This window comes from Chelonoidis abingdonii, chromosome 26 (assembly GCF_003597395.2).
Source record: "Chelonoidis abingdonii isolate Lonesome George chromosome 26, CheloAbing_2.0, whole genome shotgun sequence".
NCBI lineage: Eukaryota > Metazoa > Chordata > Testudines > Testudinidae > Chelonoidis > Chelonoidis abingdonii.
This window is the reverse complement of record NC_133794.1, coordinates 10448215-10474378: the sequence shown is the minus strand read 5'-3', so window position 1 is coordinate 10474378 and position 26164 is coordinate 10448215. Positions and strand designations below refer to the sequence as shown.

General features: G+C 62.6%; 1 protein-coding gene across 1 annotated transcript in view; it reads right to left on the bottom strand.

Annotated features, from left to right (window-relative positions):
- LRP1 (LDL receptor related protein 1) overlaps window positions 1-26164 on the bottom strand; it is a 181398-nt gene that overhangs the window by 24266 nt on the left and 130968 nt on the right. Inside the window, exons 35-53 of the mRNA XM_032785477.2 lie at window positions 25894-26025; window positions 25146-25280; window positions 24903-25032; window positions 23932-24058; window positions 23325-23476; window positions 21541-21665; window positions 20258-20629; window positions 13141-13330; window positions 11329-11533; window positions 10836-11028; window positions 8697-8822; window positions 7093-7218; window positions 6297-6416; window positions 4423-4536; window positions 3490-3639; window positions 2755-2877; window positions 1961-2077; window positions 899-1027; window positions 207-329 (exon numbers count right to left, since the gene is read on the bottom strand). Coding sequence (XP_032641368.1) covers window positions 207-329; window positions 899-1027; window positions 1961-2077; window positions 2755-2877; window positions 3490-3639; window positions 4423-4536; window positions 6297-6416; window positions 7093-7218; window positions 8697-8822; window positions 10836-11028; window positions 11329-11533; window positions 13141-13330; window positions 20258-20629; window positions 21541-21665; window positions 23325-23476; window positions 23932-24058; window positions 24903-25032; window positions 25146-25280; window positions 25894-26025 — 2889 coding nt within the window. The remainder of the gene's footprint in view (window positions 1-206; window positions 330-898; window positions 1028-1960; window positions 2078-2754; window positions 2878-3489; window positions 3640-4422; window positions 4537-6296; window positions 6417-7092; window positions 7219-8696; window positions 8823-10835; window positions 11029-11328; window positions 11534-13140; window positions 13331-20257; window positions 20630-21540; window positions 21666-23324; window positions 23477-23931; window positions 24059-24902; window positions 25033-25145; window positions 25281-25893; window positions 26026-26164) is intronic.

Here is a 26164-nt window from a genome sequence, read left to right as displayed (position 1 = left end):
GGATTAGAGAAAGCTGGCATTTTGCTTGCCCCTGGTGCCCGGGAGGGGCCAGTTCCACAGGGGCTGGCAGCTCACGCAGCCTCACCAACCACTCTGATAAACTCAGTGGGAACTGGGGCTCGCCCGCCCCCCGCATGTCTCGCTCAGAGCCGGGAGCCGTGGACCCAGGCTGGGGGTGGGGAGGAAGCAGCCACACCGGCACCTACCGCATTCCGGGGACTCGTCGGAGCCGTCACCGCAGTCATCGTCGTGGTCGCAGACGAAGTGCTTGGGGATGCACTGGCGGTTGGCGCACATGAACTCCCGCTCGTCACACGTGCTGTTGTACACTGCAACGAGGAGCCGCTTGTCAGCGCCCTGAGGCCAGGCCCCCCGCAACTGCCCCCAGCCCTCACACAGGGGCCCAGGCTGGCAGGCATAGGGCAAACGAGCCAGCTCTGCTTCACAACCCCTTCCCCCCTCGGAGAAACGTCATTGGCCCCCGTGTAGATGGGGAAACTGAGGCACGGGGCTCGGGGGCCCGAGGTCACGCGGGACTAGAATCCAGGCACCCTGACTCCTGCACAGCCCCTTCCGGTCCGCTGCAGCCTCTGGGTGATAACATCGGAGTCCACTGCTCCCCGGCAATGGGACTCCCCAGCTTGCTGGCTCCCCGGCCCAGGGGCTCCCCAGCTTGCTGGCTCCCCATCTTGTTGGCTCCCCTGCCCAGGAGCTCCTTGGCTTGCTGGCTCCCCAGCTTGCTGGCTCCCCTGCCCAGGGCCTCCTTGGCTTGCTGGCTCCCTGGCTTGCTGGCTACCCTAGCCCACAGGCAACTGGCTCCCCGGCCCAGGGGCTCCCCAGCCCATAGGCTGCTCCCTTCCCCACCCCCCGAACCGAGCGCAGCCGCAGGGCGACTCACAGCAGCCAGCAGCTAAGGACTCGTCAGAGCCGTCGGCACAGTCCTTGTCTCCGTCGCACAGCCAGCGCTCTGGCACGCACACGTATGTGCCTGGGCACTGGAAGGACCCTGAGCTGCAGGTGGTCAGCCCTGCAGGGGACAGAGGGGTGAGCAGGGCTTGCGGGCGGCCAGACACGCTGGAATTGAGAGAGAGGCAGGGTGGGGGGTGCCGGGAGGGCTCCCCCACAGAGGCTGTTTCCAGCGCAGTGAGGGGCCTGGGCACTTCACCCCTGTATGCCCCGAGAGGTCCCGGAGGGTGAGCTCAGCACACGCTGCCAGGGGTGCACTGGCTCCGCGCGCGGGGGCAACGTTCGGCTCGAGCCAGCTGAACGCCAGGTAGTTTTTCTGTCTGGGCCCCTTTGGGGCTGTCTCACGTGATCCCCATAGCAGCCCGCGCGGTCAGGACCCTGCCTGACCGTGAATCCACCCCCACCCCAGGGGACCTGCTGGCAGTCACTCCCTCGGCCCGCCCCAGAAATAGGCAGCACGTCCACCACCCCCTCTAGTGAAGGGTCTTAGAAGAACTGGCAACCCAGTGACTGATTCGCCCCCCTCACAGAGGGGTGGAGCCATCCCCCCTCATTTTGCAAATAGAGAAACTGAGGCACAGGTTAGTCACCTGGCAAATCAGTGGCAGAACCCAAGAGTCCCCACTCCCCACTCTGCTGCTCTCACCACTAGACTCACCTTCCAGATTTGGCAACAGAACCCAGGAGTTCTGGCTCCCAGCCCCCGAGCTCTAACCGCTAGAAATTCCTCCTCTCTCAGGCCTGGGAATAGAACCCAGGAGTCCTGGCTCCCAGCCCCCTGCTCCAACCACTAGACCTCCCTTTCCTCCCCATGCTGGAAACAGAACCCTGGAGTTCATACCACCCTCCTGCTCTAACCATTAGTCCCCACTCTCCCAAAGGTAAGGTACAGCTCCTTGGCTTTGCACTTCCAAGAGACACCCCTGGCCCCCTTCTGCCAGGCTTCCTTCCTCTCTCTGTCTCCCACCCCAGCGGGCAGGGGAGATGGGCTTACGGCAGCGGCTGTCTTCGTCGGAGCCATCCCCGCAGTCATCCGCCCCGTCGCACACCCACAGCTTGGAGATGCAGCGGTGGTTGTTGCATTCGAACTGCACAGGGTAGCAGAATTTATCTGGGAGGGAAGGGAGAGGCGGTGGTCAGGGAACAAGGGGGACAGGACGCTCGGCTGGGTGACTGCTGCTGTGGCTCAGGGCATGGGGCTGAGTGGCGGCTGGGTAGGTGACACCACCGGCTCTACGCTAGGCAGGGCCTAGATCCCATGGGATCACGGGGACGGTGCACGCTGGATGTGGAAGTTCCACGTTTAATGGTTTTAAGTGATCAAAACTGGGGTTCTAGCAGCCCCCCAAGCTGAAGGCCAGCGAGACCCTCACCCAGACAGGTATCTACCACCACCCTGATCATTCTATTCAGCCGGCTGAAAACTCAAAAGAGTTGTCTGGGTCACCTTCCCAGCACTCAACTCATGCCGGCCCCGAAATAAGCGTGAAGCTGTCACACAAGACGTGTGCAAACGTACAAGAGGCCACTGCGCTGGCAGCACCGTAAGGCCAAGGCTGGGAAATTGGATCTTTGTTCTTTCGAGAAGGGAAAAGTGGAGGGGCTGGTCTGCACTAAGCGCCCAGCCCCGGGGAGGGGGGAGCGGGTGATCCCTGACGTGAGAGATTTAAAACCTTACTCAAGTCATAGGACCCAGGAATAACATGACTGGGGGGGGGCGCTCACTGCAGTCTGCCCCCTCCATGCTCTTCCTCCCACAACCCCATGCTCCCAGCCCCACGCACTTACTGCAGTGCATCTCGTCTTCGCCATTCTCACAGTCATTCTCCTTATCGCACGTCCAGGTCATGGGGATGCACCTACCGCTTGGGCAGGCGAAGTAATTGGCCGGGCACTTGGGTTTCCTCACTCCTGGGCAGAGGCAGGAAAGGCACCACGGTTTGTTCAGTGACACCGGCTGAGCCTGGCTCCACCGCACAGCGAACCCTGGGCTTGGCTCTGCACAGAGCTCCATCAGCCGGTGCAGCATGGGGTCAACGGGGAGGCACCCAGAGAAACTCCCCTCCCCGTTGTGCTGGCCAGACCCTGACTGGGACGGGGGTCCCGTTGTGCTGGCCGGACCCTGACCGGGACAGGGGCCCCGGGCCCTGAGATTCTGCCCAGACTCTGTCCGAGAGACAGACTAAATTGAGGCCCAGAGATGCAGGGACGTACCCAAGGTCAGCCGGGCAGTGTGTGGCAAAGCAGGGTATGGCTTCTTGATCCCAGCCCTGTGCCTCCCCCACCCGTCCCCTGAGGCTGGATAGTCATTAACTCCCCAGGCAGGGATGCCTCTCCCCGTCCCTGTGTGCAATCATTTGCTCTCAGCACAGCCGTGCGCCATTTCCTCCCCCTCTAATCCCACACAGCTGCACCCCCCTGCACACACACAGAGCTAGGGACCAGCAGTGCCCTGCCCTGCCCTGGCATGGCTGCCTGCCTGCCGAGATCCTTGGCCCCGTCCCTGGCCAGCCCCGCTCTCACCCGGGCAGTTCTGCTCGTCTGAGTAGTCCCCGCAGTCATTGGCTCCGTCGCACACCCAGGACGGGGCGTAGCACAGCGACGTGTGCTCACACTTCTGGAACGTCAGGCCTTTCACCCCCAGCTTGAAGTAGCTGCTGCAGTCGGTGGCACCTATGGGACAGCCCGAAGTGGCTACTGTCCTTGGCACATGGGCCAGGGGCCAGCTCCCAGCTGCCACCCCACCCCATGTTCTGCCTGGCGGGGAGTCCCCTCTGCCGTCTGCAGCCTCACAACTCCGGCTGGCAGCTGAGTAAGGCTGGGGGAGCAGCCGCCGCCTGTGCCCTGGCTGGAGAGGTAGCTCCTGAACCACCCCCAAAAGGGGAGACCGATGCTCTGCCACTGGGGGAACCGCTGAGAAACGAGTACACACACGGTGCACGCACAGTACACGCACGGGCACATGCACACACACACCGCGCACACACTCAGTTACAGACACACACACACACTTGTCCTCCCTTCTCCATCATAGCCCTCCTCTGTCACTGCCAAGGGAGAAGATCCCTTGCTGCCCTGGTGCCCCCCTGCTACCAGCCCTGCCCACCCCACGCCGATTCCTTCGGCCCGTCTCCCATGCCCAGCATTTCGCAGCACCTCACTAAGTGCTTCTGACGAGCTGTCGGGAGGCGGCATGTCAGGGGCTGTGCAGAGCGGCCTGGAAGTGACAGGGCGGCTGGGCGTGTTCCCAGGACACAATAACCTGGCTTGGCCTCAGTCAGGAGGGGAGTGCGGGCGAGTTTCACCCCCGAAGAACCGGCTCACAGCAGGGTACAGGCGGGCAGAAGGGTCTGGGGATGGGGGCAGCTCTGAGCCAGGGAAGGGGAGAAACACAAGCTGTGGGGGCGGGGGGGGGGGAACGAGGGGAGGTCCCCCTTGCACGGCGCCGACACTCACTGCAGTTCATCTCGTCAGACGCATCCTCGCAGTCGATGAACTGGTTACAGCGGCTCGAGTTCCCGATGCAGCTCCCGTCCCGGCACCGGAACTCCGTCGTCGCGCAGCTGGTCTCTGCAACAAGGGGGCAGAACAGAGCTATGGGGGGGCTTGGTGGGTAGCCCCTCACGCTCACTGCAGTGGGGTGCACATCCCCCCCTTGCGCTCACTGCAGTGGGAAGCACCCCCCCTTGTGCTCACTGCAATGGGGCACACACGCATTTCGCACTCACTGCAATGGACATACAGCCCCCCTCGCTCTCACAGCAAAGGGCAGCACGCTGCCCCCCTCGCTCTCACTGCAATGGGGCACACAGCCCCCCTCGCTCTCACTGCAATGGGCAGCACGCTGCCCCCCTCGCTCTCACTGCAATGGGGAGCACGCTGCCCATGCTAATGCGCAGTGGCAGAGTGCTCAGCTCTCCCTGCAGGACCCTGGTCCTTCCCTGAGAGGGGTTTGTAACCCTGCCCCCCAGGCCAGGTACCCCTGGGTGAAGCGGTTGCAGAATGTTCCCACCAGGCCTGGCAGTCTTTGCCCAGGTGTAGCTGGCAGCACAGCGGAGGACCCGACTGTCACTCATGTTGTGCCCCTGCCCCTACAGCCTGACAGGACACTTTGGGAGCGGCCCCTCACTCTGCTCCTCCGGAGGCTCCACACTCAGACCCCTGCTGCCGGGCCCCTGCCTGACAAGGGAAAGGAAGCACCGGGAACCTGGCCCCTCGTGCACCGGGATCATGAGCAGGGTTGGGCATCCAGACAGCTCAGCGTCGGCACGGGGCCCTCTCCCCGGTATGCAGGACTGGCACAGGCGGCACGCAGATCTGGGCACACGCCATGACTCTGGTCAGGGCGCCACATTCCTCCTGCCACAGTGTCAGCCATGCCAAAAACAGCAGTTCTCAGGTGTCGGCGGCACGGCCTTGCCAACCCTGCCTGCCCAGCAGGAACACATGTGAGCTGGTGCCTCCTCCCAGGGCTCTGCTTGGAACGGAGCCTCCATGTTCACTAGTGCTCTGCGCCCAGCGGGGGTCGGACTCCAGCCACAAGGGGCTCTGCTTCTCTTTACGTTGGTGAGTTTGGGACTGATGCAAAAATTCTCTGGGCAAAATGTGTGTCACATGCAAACATGCCCACCCTCGTGTGCACGTGCGTCCCCCACATGCCCGCACGCATGTGTGTACGTGTGTGTCGCCTACATGCAAACACACCGGTGCTTGTGTATGTACGTGTGCCCCCCACATGTAAACATGCCTGAACTCATGTGTCTCCCATGGGCAAACACGCCAGCACTTGTGTGTACATGTATGTGTCTCCCACATGCAAACACGCCGGTGCTCTGCACACACAGCTGCCCAGGCAGCCCTGGCACGGGGTTATTTGAACTCTCCTCTACTTACAACATGTATAGAGAGCCCCGAGCCACCAGGTACGCAGCAAACCGCCTCGGGACAGAGGGTCTCTCTTTCCAGGTACGTCATGGCACCAGCCCACCCCGAAATACCCACATCTCAACTCGAGTATCTGTGGAGTGAATCTCCCTGATCGCTGGGAGACAGGTCGGGATTCCTAGCCACAGCGGGAGAAGCTGAGGCAGACAGCCGCTCCCATTTGCTCTGCTGCGCAAAGAACGCCGCCGAGGTCGGGTCTGGGAAATGCAGCTGTGCGGGGTCGAGCTGGGAGTCTGACCCCCCCCCCAATCCGCTGCCCTCCAGCCCTGCCTCCATCACGCAGCAGGTGACGGCAGCAACAGGGCAGCTGGAACAGAGCCAGGCCCACCCGGGGCAGGAGCCGCCCACAGCACGCGAGTGCCAGGCAGGGGAGGGGAATCGCTTACTGTTGCAGGGCACTTCGTCCGAGTTGTCCCCGCAGTCGTCCATGCCGTTGCACCAGAACGCGTTGGCCACGCAGCGCCCGTTCATGCAGTGCAGAAAGCCCTGCTTACACTTGCGGCTGCCTGTGGGGGAGGAGCGGAGAGGGGAGCTGGGGGGATCAGGGGTTGCTGGCCCCTCATTCGCAGTTCGAAGGGGCTTTCCAGCCAGGGCCGCAGGCTGGGCACAAAGGCACCGTGCACGTGACAGCTCATCTCTGCTTCCCACTGCCCATGGGGGCCTACCGCGAGCAAAGGGCATTACAGCAGCGTTGGGGGGCTCAGAGGCCCCCCATGGGACGGCCCAGCCTCCCCCAACTCTGCCCCGAGCACAGGAACAGGGTCATTCAGAGTCAGGCTAACGCACCATCAGGCGCCCGGCTCAGATGCTGGAGTCCTAGAGCAACGTTCCCGGCTGTGCGGGTCGCTCGTGGCGCTTTCGGAGACAACAGGGGTCCCCAGCACCTGTTACCTGCCGTTTCTTTATAGAGCCGCCCCCGTCGGCATGGTCAGCAAGCCCCAGCCCTGGCTAACAGGCACAAGGAGGCGAAGTGAAATGCCCGGCGGAGAACCCAGGACAATCCCACTCAAGCCAGACCATACTCCAGGCGGGGACCAGAACTCAGGAGCTCCGGCTCCCACTTCCCCCATCCCAGCCACTACGGCACGCTGCCTCCTAGAACCCTGGCTCTCCCCACTAGACCGTACGCCAGCCCAGAGCCAGGAGTCCGCCCGGGGGGAGCCGAGCGTGAGAGGCCCTCACTGCAGTAGGACTGCTTCTCGTCGGACTTGTCCTTGCAGTGTGCGGTGCCGTCGCAGGTGCGGCTGTAGTCAATGCACTCGCCGTTCCCACACTCAAACTCGTGCAAGTTGCAGGTGGAGTTCAGGGCTGGGGGTGGAACAGAGCGTAGGGAAGAACCTCTGTCCACATGCACCACATCCTCCCCTCCCCCGTCCACATGCACCCCCGTCCACGGTCACGCTCTCTGCATCTCCCATCCACGTGCACCCTGTCCACGTGCACCCTCTGCATCCCCCTTCCACGTGCACCCTCTTCCACATGCACCACACTCTCCCCTCCTCCGTCCAAGTGCACCCCCTGTCCACGTTCACCCTCTGCATCCCTTCCACGTGCACCCTCTTCCACATGCACCACACCCTCCCCTCCTCTGTCCACATGCACCCCGTCCACGTGCACCCCCTGTCCACGTTCACCCTCTGCATCCCCCTTCCACGTGCACCCTCTTCCACATGCACCATGCCCTCTCCTCCTCCGTCCACATGCACCCTGGCCACGTTCACGCCTTCTGCATCTCCCTTCCACATGCACCCCCTGTCCACGTTCACCCTCTGCATCCCCCCTCCATGTGCACCATGCCCTCCCCTCCCCTGTCCACATGCACCCCATCCACGTTCACCCTCTGCATCCCCCTTCCATGTGCACCCTCTTCCACTTGAACCACGCCCTCCCCTCCTCCTTCCACATGCACCCCCTGTCCACGTTCACGCCCTCTGCATCTCCCTTCCACATGCACACCCTGGCCACGTTCACGCCTTCTGCATCTCCCTTCCACATGCACCCCCTGTCCACGTTCACGCCTTCTGCATCTCCCTTCCACATGCACCCCCTGTCCACGTTCACCCTCTGCATCCCCCTTCCATGTGCACCATGCCCTCCCCTCCCCTGTCCACATGCACCCTGTCCATGTGCATTCCCTGTCCACGTGCACCCCTGTCCACATTCACCCTCTGCATCCCCCTTCTACACGCACCCCGTCCACATGCACCTCCTTTCAAGCGCACCACGCCCTCCCCTCCCCCATTCACATGCACCCCCGTCCACGTTCACTGCATTCCCTGTCCATGTGCACTCTGTCCACGTGCACCCCATCCATGTGCACCATGCCCTCCCCATCCCCCTTCCAATGCACCCCCACATCCCCTTTCCACGTGCATCCCATTCCATGTACACAACGTCCTCTCCTCCCCATCCACATGCACCACCGTCCACGTTCACAGCCTCTGCATCTCCCTTCCACATGCACCCCGTCCACGTCCATTCCCTATCCACGTGCACCCCGTCCACGTTCGCACCCTCTGCATCCCCCTTCCACGTGCACCTCATTCCCCTTCCACATGTACCACGCCCTCCTCCATCCACATGCACTCTACCCACGTGTACCCCCATTAACATTCATGCCCTCTGCATCCCCCTTCCATGTGCACCCCGCCCACGTGCACCACCCCTCCCCGTCCCCCCTTCCTTCTCTCTCTCCCCTTTATCCCCCTCCCAGCCCTGTTCCCCTCCCCCTTTATTCCTAGGGTCAGCTCCCCTCTGCGCAGGGTGCGTGACTCGGGGGCGCTCACCTTTGCAGGTGAAATCCTCCTGCAGGACCCGCTCGCCCCGGCAGGAGCAGTTGACGTGCCCCTTGTGGGTGAGCAGGCACAGGTCCTGGCAGCCCCCGTTGTTCACCCTGCAGGGGGACAGCTCGCCTAGGGGCAGGGGAAGAGCAGAGTCACACACAGGCCCAGCAGAGACCCCGGCCAACGCTCCAGGGCAGGGGTGGGTGCAGGATCCCTCCCGCTGGGACTAGCTGGCAGGCTCCCAGAGCCAAGGGGCCAGGCCCCTGTGCTGAATGGGGGGCTCAGCAGTCTGCTGGGGAGGGATTGGGATCGGTCGGGGGGGTTGTCTATGGGGCAAATCCCCACCCCAGACCGCACAGGGGATGGGAGAGCTGGGGAGGGGCCAGGACAGGCAGAGGCAGGTCTCTATGGGGTAAATCCCCACCCCAGACCGCACAGGGGACGGGAGAGCTGGGGAGGGGCCGGGACAGGCAGAGGCAGGTCTCTATGGGGTAAATCCCCACCCCAGACCGCACAGGGGACGGGAGAGCTGGGGAGGGGCCGGGACAGGCAGAGGCAGGTCTCTATGGGGTAAATCCCCACCCCAGACCGCACAGGGGACGGGAGAGCTGGGGAGGGGCCGGGACAGGCAGAGGCAGGTCTCTATGGGGTAAATCCCCACCCCAGACCGCACAGGGGACGGGAGAGCTGGGGAGGGGCCGGGACAGGCAGAGGCAGGTCTCTATGGGGTAAATCCCCACCCCAGACCGCACAGGGGACGGGAGAGCTGGGGAGGGGCCGGGACAGGCAGAGGCAGGTCTCTATGGGGTAAATCCCCACCCCAGACCGCACAGGGGACGGGAGAGCTGGGGAGGGGCCGGGACAGGCAGAGGCAGGTCTCTATGGGGTAAATCCCCACCCCAGACCGCACAGGGGACGGGAGAGCTGGGGAGGGGCCGGGACAGGCAGAGGCAGGTCTCTATGGGGTAAATCCCCACCCCAGACCGCACAGGGGACGGGAGAGCTGGGGAGGGGCCGGGACAGGCAGAGGCAGGTCTCTATGGGGTAAATCCCCACCCCAGACCGCACAGGGGACGGGAGAGCTGGGGAGGGGCCGGGACAGGCAGAGGCAGGTCTCTATGGGGTAAATCCCCACCCCAGACCGCACAGGGGACGGGAGAGCTGGGGAGGGGCCGGGACAGGCAGAGGCAGGTCTCTATGGGGTAAATCCCCACCCCAGACCGCACAGGGGACGGGAGAGCTGGGGAGGGGCCGGGACAGGCAGAGGCAGGTCTCTATGGGGTAAATCCCCACCCCAGACCGCACAGGGGACGGGAGAGCTGGGGAGGGGCCGGGACAGGCAGAGGCAGGTCTCTATGGGGTAAATCCCCACCCCAGACCGCACAGGGGACGGGAGAGCTGGGGAGGGGCCGGGACAGGCAGAGGCAGGTCTCTATGGGGTAAATCCCCACCCCAGACCGCACAGGGGACGGGAGAGCTGGGGAGGGGCCGGGACAGGCAGAGGCAGGTCTCTATGGGGTAAATCCCCACCTCAGACCGCACAGGGGACGGGAGAGCTGGGGAGGGGCCGGGACAGGCAGAGGCAGGTCTCTATGGGGTAAATCCCCACCTCAGACCGCACAGGGGACGGGAGAGCTGGGGAGGGGCCGGGACAGGCAGAGGCAGGTCTCTATGGGGTAAATCCCCACCCCCAGCCTGCACACGGGACAGGAGAGCTGGGGAAAGGCCAGGACAGGCAGGGGCAAGTCTCTATGGGGTAAATCCCCACCCCTAGACCACACAGGGGATGGGAGAGCTGAGGAGGGGCAGGTCTCTATGGGGTAAATCCCCATCCCCAGCCCACACACGGGACAGGAGAGCTGGGGAGGGGCCGGGACAGGCAGGGGCAGGTCTCTATGGGGTAAATCCCCAACCCCAGCCCGCACAGGGAACGGGAGAGCTGGGCGGGGTCAGGACAGGTCTCTGTGGGGTAAATCCCCACCCGCAGCCTGCACAGGGGACGGGAGAACTGGGGACGGGCAGGGACAGGTCTCTGTGGGGAGAACCCCTCCCAGCCTGCCCGGGGGACAGGACGGGGTGGGGCAGGGCGGGCACAAGGGTTAGTGGGGGATCCAGGCAGGAATTCCCGGCCTGTTCCCTTACAGCTGTTGGTGTCGTTGGCCACGGCGATGATGCCCATGGGCTGTTGGGGGATGTCCACGCGCAGCAGCTTCATGTCGGTGCCCACGTACTTGTTGGCCCGCTGCACCGCCCGGCGCACCCAGTCCGTCCAGAAGATGTAATCGCCGTAGACGGCCAGGCCGAAGGGGTGCACTGGCTCCGATTTCAGGATCACCTGCCGGGTGCCTCACACCGTTAGCCTGGGGGCGGACAGGACCAACGGCTGCAGCCGCCCCCAACGCTGGACAATCTCTGGACTGGGGGGGTCCTACCCTTCACAGGAGGCTGTGCCCAGGGTCAGGCCATCTGCCCTGCGAGCGCTCATCACTGCCCACTCTGCCCCACCGTGGTGAGAACGCCGATCTAGGCTCCACTCTGCCCGTCTCCAGGGGATCCAGTCAACTCTCACTAGGCCTGGTCTGGGTCCTGTCCCAGGCCCCCGCCCTCCAGCAAGGCCCCTGTCCCCGGCACTCACGTAGCGGTGGGACCCGTCGTACTCGCAGCGCTCGATCTTGTCCAGCGTGGCGTCAGAGAAGTAGATCTTCTCAGCCTTGTGGTCGATGGCCAGCCCATTGGGTGTCCGGATGTCCTGGTCGATGATGATGAGGACGTTGGCGCCAGCCAGGGTGGCCCGCATGATGCTGGGATGCTGCTCATTCCAGTTGGTCCAGAACATCAGGCTGCGGGGAGATAGGGGGGCTGAGCCGGGCGGTGCTGCATGGCCGGCTCCAGCTGAGTCGGAGCCCCCTGGGGCCGGCCCACCTGGCTTCTGGGACTGAGGAGCTCTGGCCCCCCGCTGCTAGTCTCTGCTCACTGGGGGATCCCCCCAGGCTCTGGGCTGAATGGAGCTGCTGGTGAATCTACAGGGATATGGCCTGGTGGGATAGAGGATGAGAGGGGCGGTAACAGGGACTAGACTAGAGAGCCCGCCAGGAAACCAGTGCCAGCAACTGGGGAAACCCGCTAGTGATCCCCAGACAGCAGCTCTGCCAATCCGCTCACGCGATGCTTAACATTAACTCCAGGTCAGCGCCGTGGGCCTTTCCCCTCCAGGGGGCGCTGGCTCCGATCCAGCCCCAGGACGGGGGACTCACTGGCTTAGGGGGGCAGGGAACGGGGCACGGGGCCTTTCCCCTCCAGGGGGTGCTGGCTCCGATCCAGCCCCAGAATGGGGGACTCACTGGCTTAAAGGGGCAGGGAACGGGGCACAGGGCCTTTCCCCTCCAGGGGGTGCTGGCTCCAATCTGGCCCCAGAATGGGGGACTCACTGGCTTAGGGGGGCAGGGAACGGGGCACAGGGCCTTTCCCCTCCAGGGGGCGCTGGCTCCAATCTGGCCCCAGAATGGGGGACTCACTGGCTTAGGGGGGCAGGGAACGGGGCACAGGGCCTTTCCCCTCCAGGGGGCGCTGGCTCCAATCTGGCCCCAGAATGGGGGACTTACTGGCTTAGGGGGGCAGGGAATGAGACATGGTACCTTTCCCCTCCAGGGGGCGCCAGCTTTGATCCGGCCCCAGGGTGGGGGACTCACTGGCTTAGGGGGCAGGGAATGAGACACGGCACCTTTCCCCTCCAGGGGGCGCCAGCTCCCACCCGGCTCCAGGACGGGAGACTCACTGGCTTTGGGGGGGCAGAGAACGGGACATGGCGCCTTTCCCCTCCAGGGGGCGCTGGCTCCGATATGGCCCCAGGGTGGGGGACTCACTGGCTTAGAGGGGCAGGGAACGGGGCACAGGGCCTTTCCCCTCCAGGGGGTGCTGGCTCCAATCTGGCCCCAGGACGGGGGACTCACTGGCTTAGGGGGGCAGGGAATGGGACATGGCGCCTTTCCCCTCCAGGGGGCGCTGGCTCCGATATGGCCCCTGGGTGGGGGACTCACTGGCTTAGGGGGGCAGGGAACAGGGCACGGGGCTTTTTCCCTCCAGGGGATGCTGGCTCCAATCTGGCCCCAGAATGGGGGACTCACTGGCTTAGGGGGGCAGGGAACGGGGCACGGGGCCATTTCCCTCCAGGGGATGCTGGCTCCGATCCGGCCCCGAATGCCCGTGACTGGACGTTCCCACAACCTGTGTGTGAAATGAGCTCTGCTGTGCCAGCCCACCCCCAGTTACACGTGTCCCACTCACCCAGGGCACCGCAGCCCCCTCGGGAGGGCAAAGCCCCAAAGAGGCTGCTTGTATCCCCTAAGTCCCGGCAATGGGGGAGCCAGGCTGAGGCCTGCGGCAGGGGGCTCTCCTCCAGCCCCGCGCACAGGCTGTCCGCTTGCCCGCACGAGGCCCCAGCGCTTACTTCTGGCACTCGTCCAGCACGAAGGCTCGGGGGTGATCGTCTCCCGACATGGTGATGACCGTCTCCCGCTCGAAGGCCCCCAGGCGGCTCTGATCCACCGTGTGCCGGGTGATGGTGGACGTGGTGTAGCTGGTCCAGTACAGCGTGTCCCAGCCCCGGTGGTATGCCAGCCCCTCCACTGAGCCCACATCTGCAGGGGGGCACAGAGTGGGATGAGATTTCGCCAGCCAGGCCGTTCCCCACACTCAGCGCCCAGATGTTTCGCAGCTGCTGGCCCCTCCTCCCTGAGCCGTCCCTTCCCTGCTCCAGCCTGCCAGCGAGTTCAGAACTGGGACCTTTAGCACTCAAGCCCCAGAGCTGCAGGAGAACTCCCTCGGCCTGGAGCAGCAGTACAGCTGGTATCCTCTACGTGGGCCAGCTCTTCGGTGGCGACACACCAGCGCGGCAGCGAAATGGAGCAGGGGGACACAGGCGAACAGCAGCGGTGGGGGGGTCAGGCTGGAGTCAGACAGCTCAGGGTCGCACGCATCAGGCGTGAAACAGCACAGCCCCTGGAGCTACAAGGTCAAGTGCCCTCGTGCTCTCTACCCCGCCCTTTACTGCCATCACCCTGTGGAAACAGACCTAAAAACCAAGGCCCTGACTTCTCTGTGCCCACGGTACCGCCTCTGGCGAGCGCTCAGGAATGCAAAGCCACTGAGATATTTGTCATGTTACTGAAATGCTACAGCAAGTCTCCCCCGTCCCCCCCCAGGAGTGGAAAGACTTTCAAATCTCCACGAACCCCCAGGCCTCAGTGGCAGAAGGCTCGAGACCAGCCCTCCATGCCCAGTGCTCACATCGCCACCTGCAGCACCCCCAACTCTCTCCAATCCCCCTCTGCTATCGCCATTTCCCCACCTCCACCCCGACGCTGCGGTTCGTGAAGTTGACGGGAACAGGGCGATGCTGCGCGGACATCAGTGGGGCTGCTCTGGATTCACACCATCGCAGGGGCACAAACCAGCTCTAACGTGGGCTTTGGGGCCATAGGCTCAGGCTGACTCCGCCGGAGTGACACAGAAATTACACCGGCTCAGACACAGCGCGTCCCGGGACAAAGGGCTCTCCCAGCACTGTCCCACCCTGTGCTGTCACTTACACTAGTGTAAAACATGTGACACGCCACTCAGCCAACCAGGAGCGGCTCGTGCGTCCTCTGCGCTGGTCTCCCTGGGGAGTCGGCCAGTAAACCCTGGGCTCAGATTTGACAAGGGTCTCAGCCACGCTTTGGTAGCAAGGTCATGAGTGTTCCCTATTCCTAGCGCCTTGGCGTCAGCCCAGAAGACGCTCGGATTCATTCTGCTGTTCCGCTGACTGCCTCAGAGACAGGCACCGGCAGCTGGAAACCATCGGCACCAGCTCCTTCGGAGGCATGACGGCTGTTTACTTTAATCGCATTAAATAAACTCCCAGGAATGCTGCTGGCCACATACGGCGCTTCTCTGACCCCCAGCACCATGGCACGGGGACGCCTCCGTCGCTAAGCGTTTATCCTGCCACCCGCGGGAGGCAGGCCACTGCTGCTATCCCCGCGGTACCAATGGGAGAAAGGAGGCAGAGCAGGGAAAGGATCCTCTCTCTTCCGGTCTCAGGGTAGAGCGCCCCGCCCCTTTCACTGGGGTGTACGCAGGGAACAGCTGGGGGCTTGGGGTTCCCTGAATTCCCATCTGAATTTGGGTTACAGAGAACTTCTTTGCAGAGATCTCGGCGTCTGGTGAGTCACTACAGACCTCTTTACTGTACACAAAACATCAAGCAGCATCCCTGAGCTGAGTACCCGTCGGCACAGCTGCCCCAGAGCCGAAGGGCTAAGCCAGACGTCCCGGGATCCACCGCGGGCACCAGGCATGTTGGAATGAACCAGCCAGGCACAGCCAGGTTTGTGCAGCTCAACTAGCGAAGCGAATAAACAACAGGAGCTAATGCAACCATCTCCGAAGGGAGCGACGCACCCGCTGCCGTGCCTCATGTCTGTGTTTGAAGAGCGAATGGGGCATGCGGGACTCAGCCGCCGCCCGTGCCCCGGCTCTGCAGAGAGACGCTTAGTCCCCGCTGAGCCTCGCGCTTTACTAATGTAAACGAGACGCACACAACAATCAGGAAGATCTCAAGTGTCGCTGGGCCTTTAAATCCCATTGAAATGTCGTCTGTAATTATCCAGGGCTGGCAAGGGACAGGAAGGAGAGCGGTGACGAGGAGTTTAATATTCATACGGTGCTGGGGATTTGCATGCAGCTGACTGGGCGCACAGCACTGGTCAGGTCCCTCTGGGGCTGCTGCACGGTGCTGAGTCCGTTTGAACAGCAGCCGGCCTGCGCGGCATGACCCAGCTCCGGAACGGCGAATCAGGGTGGGCGCGCACGGCTGGAGTTTGCTCTTTGCTCCGACCCGCTCGCTAGCTCCTGTGCCCGAGTCAGATCAGCCATGAAGCAGGATGCGCCCAGCAGGAAATGGCTCCGTGCCGTGCAAGGGGCTGCCTCCAGAACACTGTGATACTTTTGGTTGTGCAAACGGCCTTGCTGCGGAGAACCAGCAGGCTGGACGGGGAGGATGGCTTTGAAAAGAGGAGCCTGGCTTAGGGGCAACGCAGGGTGAACCGCAGTGGGGATTTGGGGAAGGCATGTGGTGGAGGATACAGCGAATGGGGCTCTCCAAGAGATGCCAAGCAGCATTTCACGCCACGTGTGGGGCTTCGGTTTGACCCTACCACCACCGTGCAATGGTCACCTCCCAATAGCCCCACATCCAGCACACAGATGCTGAGAGGGGAACAGCCAGGGCATGGGGGGCTGTTGCGAGCAGAGGGGGCTGGCAAGGGGGTGCAGAGAGGTGGAGGAGCTGCGAGGGAGGCTGCAGACTCCAGCAGAGCAGGTGAGAGGAGGACCTGGGCCTGGGAAGGACGGAGCACTATCCCCTCCCTAGAGGGCTTTGCTGGGGCACCTGGGGCTGGTGTTTGCCATCCTCATGAAGCCCACGGTGCGCCAGCACGGCACAGTGCTGCTGCTGGTCAACCTCAGCCTGGCAGACGTGCCGCAGCTGGTCCGCATGCCCTTTGCCGCTGCGGCAGCCACCACACAAGTGTGGCTTTTCGGGGCCAGCCTCCGCAAGCTCCTGCATTTCGTTGGTGTGGCCAGCTCCTCCACCACCGCCTTCATCCTGGCTGTGCACCGCTACCTGGCCGTGGCGCATCCCTATCGCTGCCAGCAGGCATGGTGCCTGCCCGCAGTAGCCGCTGCCATCTGGGTGCCCGCACAACACTGGCCGCTGCTCCACTCGCCAATCCTTCTGCTTCGTGGCTCTCCCCGGGCCAGCCAACGAGCGTATGCCATGGCCCTCTTCCTCTGTCCTTCGCCATCCCGCTGGCTGTCATCTCCACCATGCAGGCCTAGATTCTGGGGTGCTTGTGCTCCCGGAAGGGTGACGCCCGCCCACTGCCTGGACAAACCAACGCCTGCCTGCTGCGGCTAGACCTTCGTGGTCTGCTGGCTCCTGTCCTACACTCCATTGCTCCAGGGGCTGGCCAACTCCCATAGGGCCCTCCCACCTCTGTGCTGGTTCCTGGCGCCAGCCTCCACTGTGCCCAACCCAACCATCTACATCTTCACATCCAGGCAGTTCTGGAGCGATGGAAGAGTCTGCAGAATTAAGGTGAGGCTGGAGACTCGGGGGAAACGGGCTGTGACAAAGCGGGAATGTTCTTAATGTTTTCTCTGAATACTGCGTGGGTGCCTCAGTTTCCCCTAGGCAGTTCGTAAGTATCTAGGCGGTGGGATAAGGGGGTGGGATTGTTGCAGAGGCCTAGGGGGCCAGTGCGATTGTGTCTGCACAGAGAACAGCCGACACCCTGTCTCCTGGAACTGATGGCCTGGGCCCCTCCCCTGCAAGATGCCAACTGAAGGTGTTGGAGAATTAAGGGATCAGGTGCCTCCTGGCCCGGGACAGAGACAAAGGCCAGAGGAGGGGCTAGAGGGGGTTTTAGTTTGGAGCTGGCTGGGGAAATGGAGGGAGCCCCAGGGCTGGGGGTCTAAGCTCCCTGCTCCCCAAGATGGACCTGACTGAGGAGTCCTGTTGTCTGTACCTGCAAGACCTGTCTTGGACTGAGTTCCTGTCATCTAATAAACCTTCTGTATTACTGGCTGGCTGAGAGTCCCGGTGAATCGCAGGGAGTGGGGGGTGCAGGGCCCTGACTGCCCCACACTCCTTGACACGGGCTGCAGCCTCAGCAGCTTCTGGGGGGCAGCACTTCCTGGGGAAGAGAGAGAGGGAGAAACGATGGCGCAGGAGCCCCGCGGGAGCTCCACTGTGTGCAGGTGCTTGCTCATCCACTGCTGAGCTGCCCTGCAGCTACCCGCAAGAGGCTACGCTGGGCCTTCCTGGCAGGGTTATCCCACTCTCTGCCCTTGGGTTCAGCAACCAGCACCCACAGAGGAGGGCACCTTCGATTTGAATGTGCTCTTCTGGGCCTTGCTGTGTCTCCTCCCTTGGCTGCTGAGAGGGGGCAGGTCCTGAGAATTTGTGTGCAGGCTGGTTCTTGGGTAAAAGCAGCCCCTGCTTTCCTGGCTGCCCTGCCCCTCCAGCTCCCATTGGTGCCCCAGGGCCAGCACGGCCCAGGACGGGAAGGGGAAGGGGCGTTGCAGGCTGAGACGGAATTCAGCTTCCAGGCACAGTCCTGCTCTAGGGCCTTCATGTTCATAAGCAGCGTTATTACGGTCGTGCCTGGAGCTGCAGCCAAGCCCAGGTCCCACTGTGCAGGGGGCTGTACACACAGGCCCTGCTCTGATGAGCTCAGTCTAGGCAGCTGAAGGATGGATGATTAAGCCCATTTTACAGATGGGAACACTGACCCAAGCGAGAAGTAATGGGCCCCAGGTCGTCCGGGGGGTCTGTAGCTAAGGTAGGAACTGAACTCCGCTCTCCTCCAAGGCAGTCCAATGCCTTAACCGCTAGGCACCTCCCTCACTGCAGATCGACCCATCGAATCCTTCGCTCTCCCAGGTGCAATCAATTACAACCGCTTTCCCGGCCAGAGCAATAAACGCGGTGCAAGCACACTGTGAATGTAAATCGGCTTATTGATGAGTTTATGACGCTGGGTGGAGATTTACCCTAGCGGTGCGGACCTGGCCACGTGCACGGCGACAGCTGTAGGAACCAATAAAACTAATCAAGTGCAAGCCGAGGGTTTTGGGGTGAACAGTCGCTTGGGAGGCCAGGGGCTTGTTCAGGCCGAGTGGCTTAGTCTTGTAAATATAATGCAAACAGAGAGCTGCCAAGCTGTGCTGTGGGGCCTCATTTCCTGGGAAACGCCTGCACACACGGACGGAGACACTCGCGCCCGCACAGACGGAGACACTCGCGCCTGTACAGACGGACACAGGCATGATGACACAGACCGACACACGCGGACAGAGACATTCACACACATGGATGGATGGATGAAGAGACATGCACACACACGGATGGAAACAGGGTCACGCGCACACACGGACACATGGATGGAGACATACACATGGACGTACACACAGAGAGATGCTCACACACGGACATCCACACACAGACACGCACACACACATACAAGAGACACACACACTGACACACACAGACAGGCACACGTACACGTACGGAGACACACAAAGACATGTACAGAGACGTACGGACACACACACACGGATGCGTGCAGACACACACACGGATGCACGCAGACAGACACACACACACAAACGGACACACACAGAGACACATACAGAGACATGCACATATGGAGACACACACACAGATGCACACAGAGAGACGCTCATGCACACACATCGATGCACACAGACACACGCAGACGCACACACAGACACATATGGAGACACACACGGATACAGACATACACACAGACATGTACAGAAACATACACGTACAGAGACACACACACACAGATGCACACAGACACACACGCAGACATACACACAGACATGTACGGAGACACACACATGGATGCACACAGACACACACATACGGAGACACGCACACAGACGGAGAGACGCTCACGCACACACATGGATGGATGGGACGCTCCCACGCGCTCACAAAGGGAGGCAGATCCGCAGCGGGTGTAAATGGTCAATAGAGCGATGCCAGCTGAGGCTCTGCCCCAGGCTTTCCTGCCCAAGCTGGCTCTGTCTCTCAGCTGATGCTGCCCGGGCAGCAGCTGCTCTCAAGGCCAAGGGGGGGGCTGTAGCTACACCCAGAGCAGGGCTTGAGCATGAGCCATCGGGCTGGCACGCCAGCCTCCAGCCTCGCTATGTCTCTCAGGAAAGACAAAGGTGCCTCAGATGGCAGGGAAGGCGGCAGACCTGCCTGGGGACAGAAATGATTTTAAGGATAAAAAGTCCAGGCTGGAGAATTCAACAGCAAGGGAAGCCAGAGCCGGCAAGACGGGCTCTGCCACAGCGGCGCAGTGTCCCTGGAGGCTGTAGGATAGGAAAGCGACGGAGGACGGGGTCTGTCCCTGGATACGCCCACTGGAAGGACAGGCATGCTGCAGGGAGGGGTGCTGGGGCTGCACCCAACGGCTCTCACTGATCTGGGATGCGGGGATCCCTGCACGGTAGAAACCGGGATGCACTCTTCCCCCACACTCTAGGGCCCCAGCCCCTCTGCATCCTTGGCCAGCACCTCCCACGTTCTAGAGCCTGTCTCCTCCCCCTGCACCCCCATGTTCCAGAGGCCCATGATACAGCCACCCCGCTCTAGAACAAACCCATGGGGACGGCACTCAGGACTTACCCCCATGGGGGTTCTAGAGCCCTGGGCAGAAAATTCCCAGCCAATCCCTGAACAACTGCCCTTCCCCCATAACAAGCTTTACCCCGGAATCCCTACATCGAGATAAGGACGAGGAAGACGAGGAGGGAGAAGGGGAGAGATGGAGGAAGAGGAAGAAGAGGGGAGAGAGGGAGGAAGGGGAGAAGGGAGGGGATAGGCAGAGGAGGAGAGGAGGGAGGAATGGGACGAGGAGGAAGAAGAGGGGACAGAGGGAGGAGGAGAGAGACGGAGGCGGCGGCGAGGGAGAGGCCAGGGGACTCACTCTCCACGATGGTCTTGCGCCCGGTGCCATCGTCGCTGATCTGCTGGATGTTGCCGAAGTGGATGTCGCTGTAGAAGATGCGGTTGCTGCCGGCGGCGCCAGCGCGGTAGTCGAAGGCCAGGGCGATGACGTTCTTCATGTGCTCAGCGTCCTCGAAGGGCTTGACGGGCGCGTTGAGGTTGCTCTCGTCCGACAGGTGGATGCTCTTGAGGATGGTGCGCTCGGAGTAGAGCAGGTAGCCATCGTAGTCCCGGCAGCTCACCCCGTCCTCGGCGAGCATGCCATGGGCACAGGCACACGTCCGCTGCCCGTTGCCACGGAACAGGCACAGCTGCTGGCAGCCGCCGTTGTTCTGGGCACAGACGTTGGTGCCTGGGGGGAGGAGAATACAGATCAAACCTTGCACAGAAGAGGTGGGGGCCTTGGGTGGCAGACTGGAGGGGGCGTGTGGGCCCCAAGGTCTGGGGGGACCCCATGCCCCACATTTCAAGGACCGTACGGGCACAGAGAACGCGGCTCCCAGGTCACGTGTTTTAACGTCTCCCCCATGGTCCCAGAGAAGGGAGGGGGCAAAACCTGACTGAAGCCGAAGGGAAGGGCTGGTGGGGGCAGGCTGCTGTGGGGTGAAATCGCGGTGGGAAAGTGAGCGGGAGTCCTCGGAACACGCTCTGGGACTCAATCGACACTCCAAAGTCAGGTCAGCAGTGACGCGAAACCAACCCAGCTGTGCTGAACTAAAGCCAGTGTAGACACCAGGCTGCTTCCATCAGGGCAGGGGCTGTCGTGTGGGGAGGTGGCATTTGTACTCCAGTGACAAAGGCCCTTCCGTCAGCCTACGCAATGGGGATACGCTGGCACAACCCCTCAGCACAGCTGCGCTGGTCCATGCCTGTAGCGCAGACACCGCCTGGGGCTGCTTTTGGGCGTGCGCGGAGGGAGTGCGAGACTCCTTGTGTGTCAGGGTGCACACGTGTGACTGGGAGTGGGAACGCGTCTGGGTACGTTCACCCCTGTGCGTGGGGTTGTACTTTGCTCATTTTTCCAAATATCCCTTCCAGAACCGCCCCCCCACCCCACCCCGGCCCCAAGATAATTCCCAGCCTTTGCAAACAGAGACAAGAGAAAAATCCCTCCGTGAGAACAGACAAGCCAACGGGCTCCTTCAAACATCTCCCGGTGCCCCCGCCTGCAGATGCCCCCCATCCGCAGCAGAGGAGAGTGAGGCGCAAGGCTGCTCAGCCCCAGGCAGGGGGCATGCTGGATACACCAGCCCCCGGACGTACCCTTTTGCCTGGCTTGGTTGAACACTTTGATGTCCTTCAGCTGCACCCCGATCCCTGTCCTCAGGGACATCGAATCCGTGGCGTTGTCCTTGCTGCCCCTTTTGATGGATCCGTTCGCGTGGGTCCTAGAAGGTGAGTGGGGTCAGTGAGCTGGAGGCGTCGTAGGGTGTGAACATGTCACTGCACACGGCAGGGACCGCACCCACCCGCCGTGAGCAGCCACGATCCGCCAGCGTGCACACGCCCTGGTCCCCCACTGCCATCCTGGATCTCACGCACCTCTGTACTGCAACCCCCACCCCCCCGGAATTACACACACACCCTGCACCCACACCCTACAGCCACGCTCACACTCCCTTGGGGTTACACCCCCACTCCCCCTACACCTGGGATTACACATACTCCCTGCACCCACGCCCTACAGCCACGCTCACACCCCCTCAGGGCTACAGACACGCTCCCCCTACACCCCCACAGCCGGGATTGCACATACTCCCTGCACCCACGCCCTACAGCCATGCTCACACCCCCTCTACGCGAGGCTGAGCAGCCTTGTCTCGCCTACTGAGCACCTCCTCCTGCCTGCGCCGGAATTATGGCGAGGCCATCAGCTGACGGAGCCGCGCCGACACCCTACAGGGCCTAGCAAGTAGAGACAACGTAATGAGTGACCGAACTCCTCTTTCTTTATTGGGGTCTTACATCCCGTTCGACTACCTCTGACACCTGGTGATTAATCACGGAGCTCCCTGATGCTACATCCCAGCACTCAGGCGCGGCACTCGTCACGACGGCCTTCTCAGCAGTGGCTACAGTTGCATGCGCTCGCCTCCTATCACCGCCACAGCCCGAGGCCACATACTTCAGCGTGCAGCGACACGGCCGTACGCCGATGCTCACACCCCCGTCAGGGCTCACGAGAGCACGCTCGCCCTACACCACAGCCGGGATTGCATCAGCTGCTGCACCGCCACTGGGCCCGTACGGGCCATGCTGCACTGAGCCCTCTCGTGATGACTTTGGACACCAGTAGCCCGCTGGCACCCGCCCTATCAGCGCAGCGCTCACACCTCCCGCTCAGCGGCAGAGTCAGCACGCTCCCCTACACCCCCACGGCCGGGATTGCACAACTCCCCTGCACCCCACGTCCTCACCACACCACACAGCCCCTCAGGGTTACAACCCGCTACTCCCCTACACGCCCACCTGGATTTACCCATACCCTGCACGCCCCTACAGCCACGCTCACACCCCCCCGGGGTTACACCCCCACTCCCGGGATTGCACATACCCCCTGCACCCACGCCCTACAGCCACGCTCACACCCCCTCGGGGTTACACTCCCACTCCCGGGATTGCACATACCCCCTGCACCCACGCCCTACAGCCACGCTCACACCCCCTCGGGGTTACACCCCCACTCTCTCACACACACTCTCAAGTGAGTCCTCCAGGACTCCACACCACGGAGCCCCTGCCTAGAGCGTAGCCCCGCAGCCATAGAGCTCCAGCACTGGCGTGGGTAGAGCGGCGCCGGGTAGGCAGCCACTCTAGCCATAGCCCTGCCCAGCGGCCCTCTATGGCTCCAGGTGGGTTGGGGGTATACTCTAGGCAGCAGTCTCTATGGTTCAGAGTGCTGGAGGACCCCCAGGGGACCACAGGCGAGATAGCGAGCATGCTGGGAATTATTGCCTTTTATGCAAATAAGATGTAAATATAAAGCAGGGGGCATTGCCTCATTTGCATAACCTCTCCAGCTCCACCGCCCCCGTCTGCCCGCGTACCGGTCACTCCAGTAGATGTAATCCTCGAAGACCGACACCGAGAACATGTCCATGTTGTTGCTGGACAGGACGACCTGCCTGTTCTCGCCCGTCTCCAGGTCGACGCGCTCGATCTTGTCCATCCGAGCGTCGCACCAGTACAGCTTCCCGTCCTGGAGGGGGGGGCAGCTCAGCGGGGGAGGGGGCTGCACCCCTCCGTGGGGGCTCAGGGCTGGGACGCAGCCGTTGGAAGGGCAGAGCCCGAGCCAATATTAGTTATGCCTGATCGTCACACCGGGGCCCAGGTCCCCGCCCCGCAGACATACCAGATGTGGATGCAGGAAACAATGGCACTGAGCAAGCCGGTCAGCAGGATGGACTGAGATCCGAGTGCCCCAGCTGCGTATGGCTTTGCACTCAGTGCTCCACAGCCCTCCAGGCCCTCCCACTGCAGGCGGACGGCTGCTGCATTTTGGGTGGTCCCGACCCACTGATAACTGCCGCATGCCTGGTGTCCTGCCCCTCCTGGGATGGGCCATTGTAGCTCAGATCCACCCAGCCCGACAACTGCTCCCGTACACCCGCCTGCATCCATTACCAGCGCCGCAACGCACAGCGGCCGCCGTACCTGGTAGTCGACCGATATCCCGTTGGGCCAGCTGATGCTCACGTTGACCAGGACCATCCGTTCTGTTCCATCCAGGCGAGAGCGTTCGATGCGGGGGTAGTGGCCCCATTCTGTCCAGAACAGGTACCTGTGGGGCACCGAGCACGGCTCACCAGTGACCCCGCTGTGCACATGCCCCCCTCCCCTGACTCCTGGCGCTCTCACAACCTTCGGGGTCCTAGGTGCCTAGAGGAGAAGCGGCTTGTTGCAGCCGAGGGGTGGGCCTGGGTGTCTGGTGATCCAGGGGCTCACCCCACGTCTGACATCGGATCCCCCCTCTATGGCTCAGGGCAGGTCCCTGAAAGCAGCCGGTGGTTTTGGGAGCCCAGTCTGAGACGCCTCAGGGAGGAGCTCCGGGTGCTCAGCACCTCTGAAAACAAGGCCCAGAGAGTATCACAAAACGGGCACCCAGAAGCAGCAGCTGCTTTGGGCCTGATCCTCAGGGTGGGGCAAGGTTCTGCATGAAGTCAGGGCCAGAGCTGGGGAGAGAACCCAGGAGACCTGGCTCCTAGTCACCCCCACCCTGGTCTAACCCACCAGACCCCATTCCCCTCCCAGAGCTGGGGAAAGAACCCAGGAGTCCTGGCTCCTACTGATCCCCATGAGATCCCCCACTCCCCTCCCAGACATGGGGACAGAACCCAGCCCCCCTGCTTTAATTCACTTCTCCCCCAGCACTGGGGATAGCACCCAGGAGTCCTGGGCCAATACTGCGGAGTCCTGTAATTAAAGGACCCCCAGCAGCCAAGCACAGAACCTGGGAGCCCAACACTTAATTTTACTAAACTCCACTCCTGCCCCAGAGCTGAGAACTGAACCCAGGAGTCCTGGCTCCCAGCCCGACACCGGTGGCTGAGGCCTGGACAGGTTTCATCTAGTCCAATCCAGGCTTGCCCGCTCCCAGGGCAGCCGGCCCCCCACGGGCGCCTCACCCTTTCTCCGGGTGCACCGTGATGGCCCGAGGCTTGTCCAGCCCCTGCGAGATGACGACGTAGCGGAACGACCCATTCAGCCTGGCCACCTCGATGACGTCGAAGCCTTGGTCCGTCCAGTAGATGTTTCCTGGAATGGGCGACAGTGACGCCCTGTGAGCCAGGCCCCGCTCCTGGCCATGCCGGCATGTGGCTCCCCTCCCGGCAGGGCCGGAGCCCAGGGGATGTATGGACGTGCCTCACCTGCTATCCAGTCGACCGCGATGCCTTCCACGCGCCCAATCCCGTTGGTCACCACGTCCTCCCGCCACGTCTGGTCGCGCTTGGCCCGGCTGATGGTGCTGAGCCCCATGTCCACCCAGTAGATGGTGTCGTTCTCTAGGGGGCAGAGCAGGTGGGGGGTCAGGCAGGCAGCGAGAGGCTGGGGCAGTTTACAGCAGGGGGCATGTTCTGCACAAATCTCACCAGCTGGGGGCGCTCATGCAATGGGGACGACATGCCAGAAACAGGATACTGGGCAGGGCTGCAGATATGGGGGGGCTCAGGGACTATGGGGATTGAGGACAAGGCTCCGGACACCATAGGGTCAGGGCTCTGGCTAAAGCCTCGTTAAACCTCACGCCTATCGGCTGCTGTCCCAGGGCTGAAAAGGGTGGGCGCAAGGGCCGCCCAGCGACACCACTCTGCATCTCAGCGCCTCCCAGCCTTTCGCCAGCTAGCGGAGCTGCCCTGCCCACCCTGGCATCACCATCCCATCATGCCATGGGGGAAACCGAGGCACAGAGAGGAAAAGGACTCCTCCATTGAGTCAGCAGCTGAGCCAGGCACAGAACCCAGGAGTCCTGGCTCTCGGCACTGCCTGGTGGCAGGGAGGGACGTTGTCTCCCCTCCAATCTGCAGCAGGGCATTAGTCCTGCTCCAGTCAAGGCCAAAGCCTGGTCTATGAGACAGTGTCCCTGGTGCCCGAAGAGCAGCGCACGGCGGCTCTCACCCGCGTGGAAATCGATCCCCACGGCCAGCGAGGTCCCAGACACGGGCACCAGGGCGTCCGACTTGTCGTTGGGATCCAGGGGGATGCCGCGGATCCCCTCGTGCACCGAGTACAGCAGGAAGGAGCCCACGCCTGCGAAGGCAAGGGGACAGTGAGGCCCCGCAGAGTCTGTGACAGCGCCGGGGACCCAGGGAGCTGCTGGGCTGTGGGGAAAAGGCAGCGGCTTCCCGAGGGCTGAGCAGAGCCATGGAGAAGGGACTCCTGGGCAGCC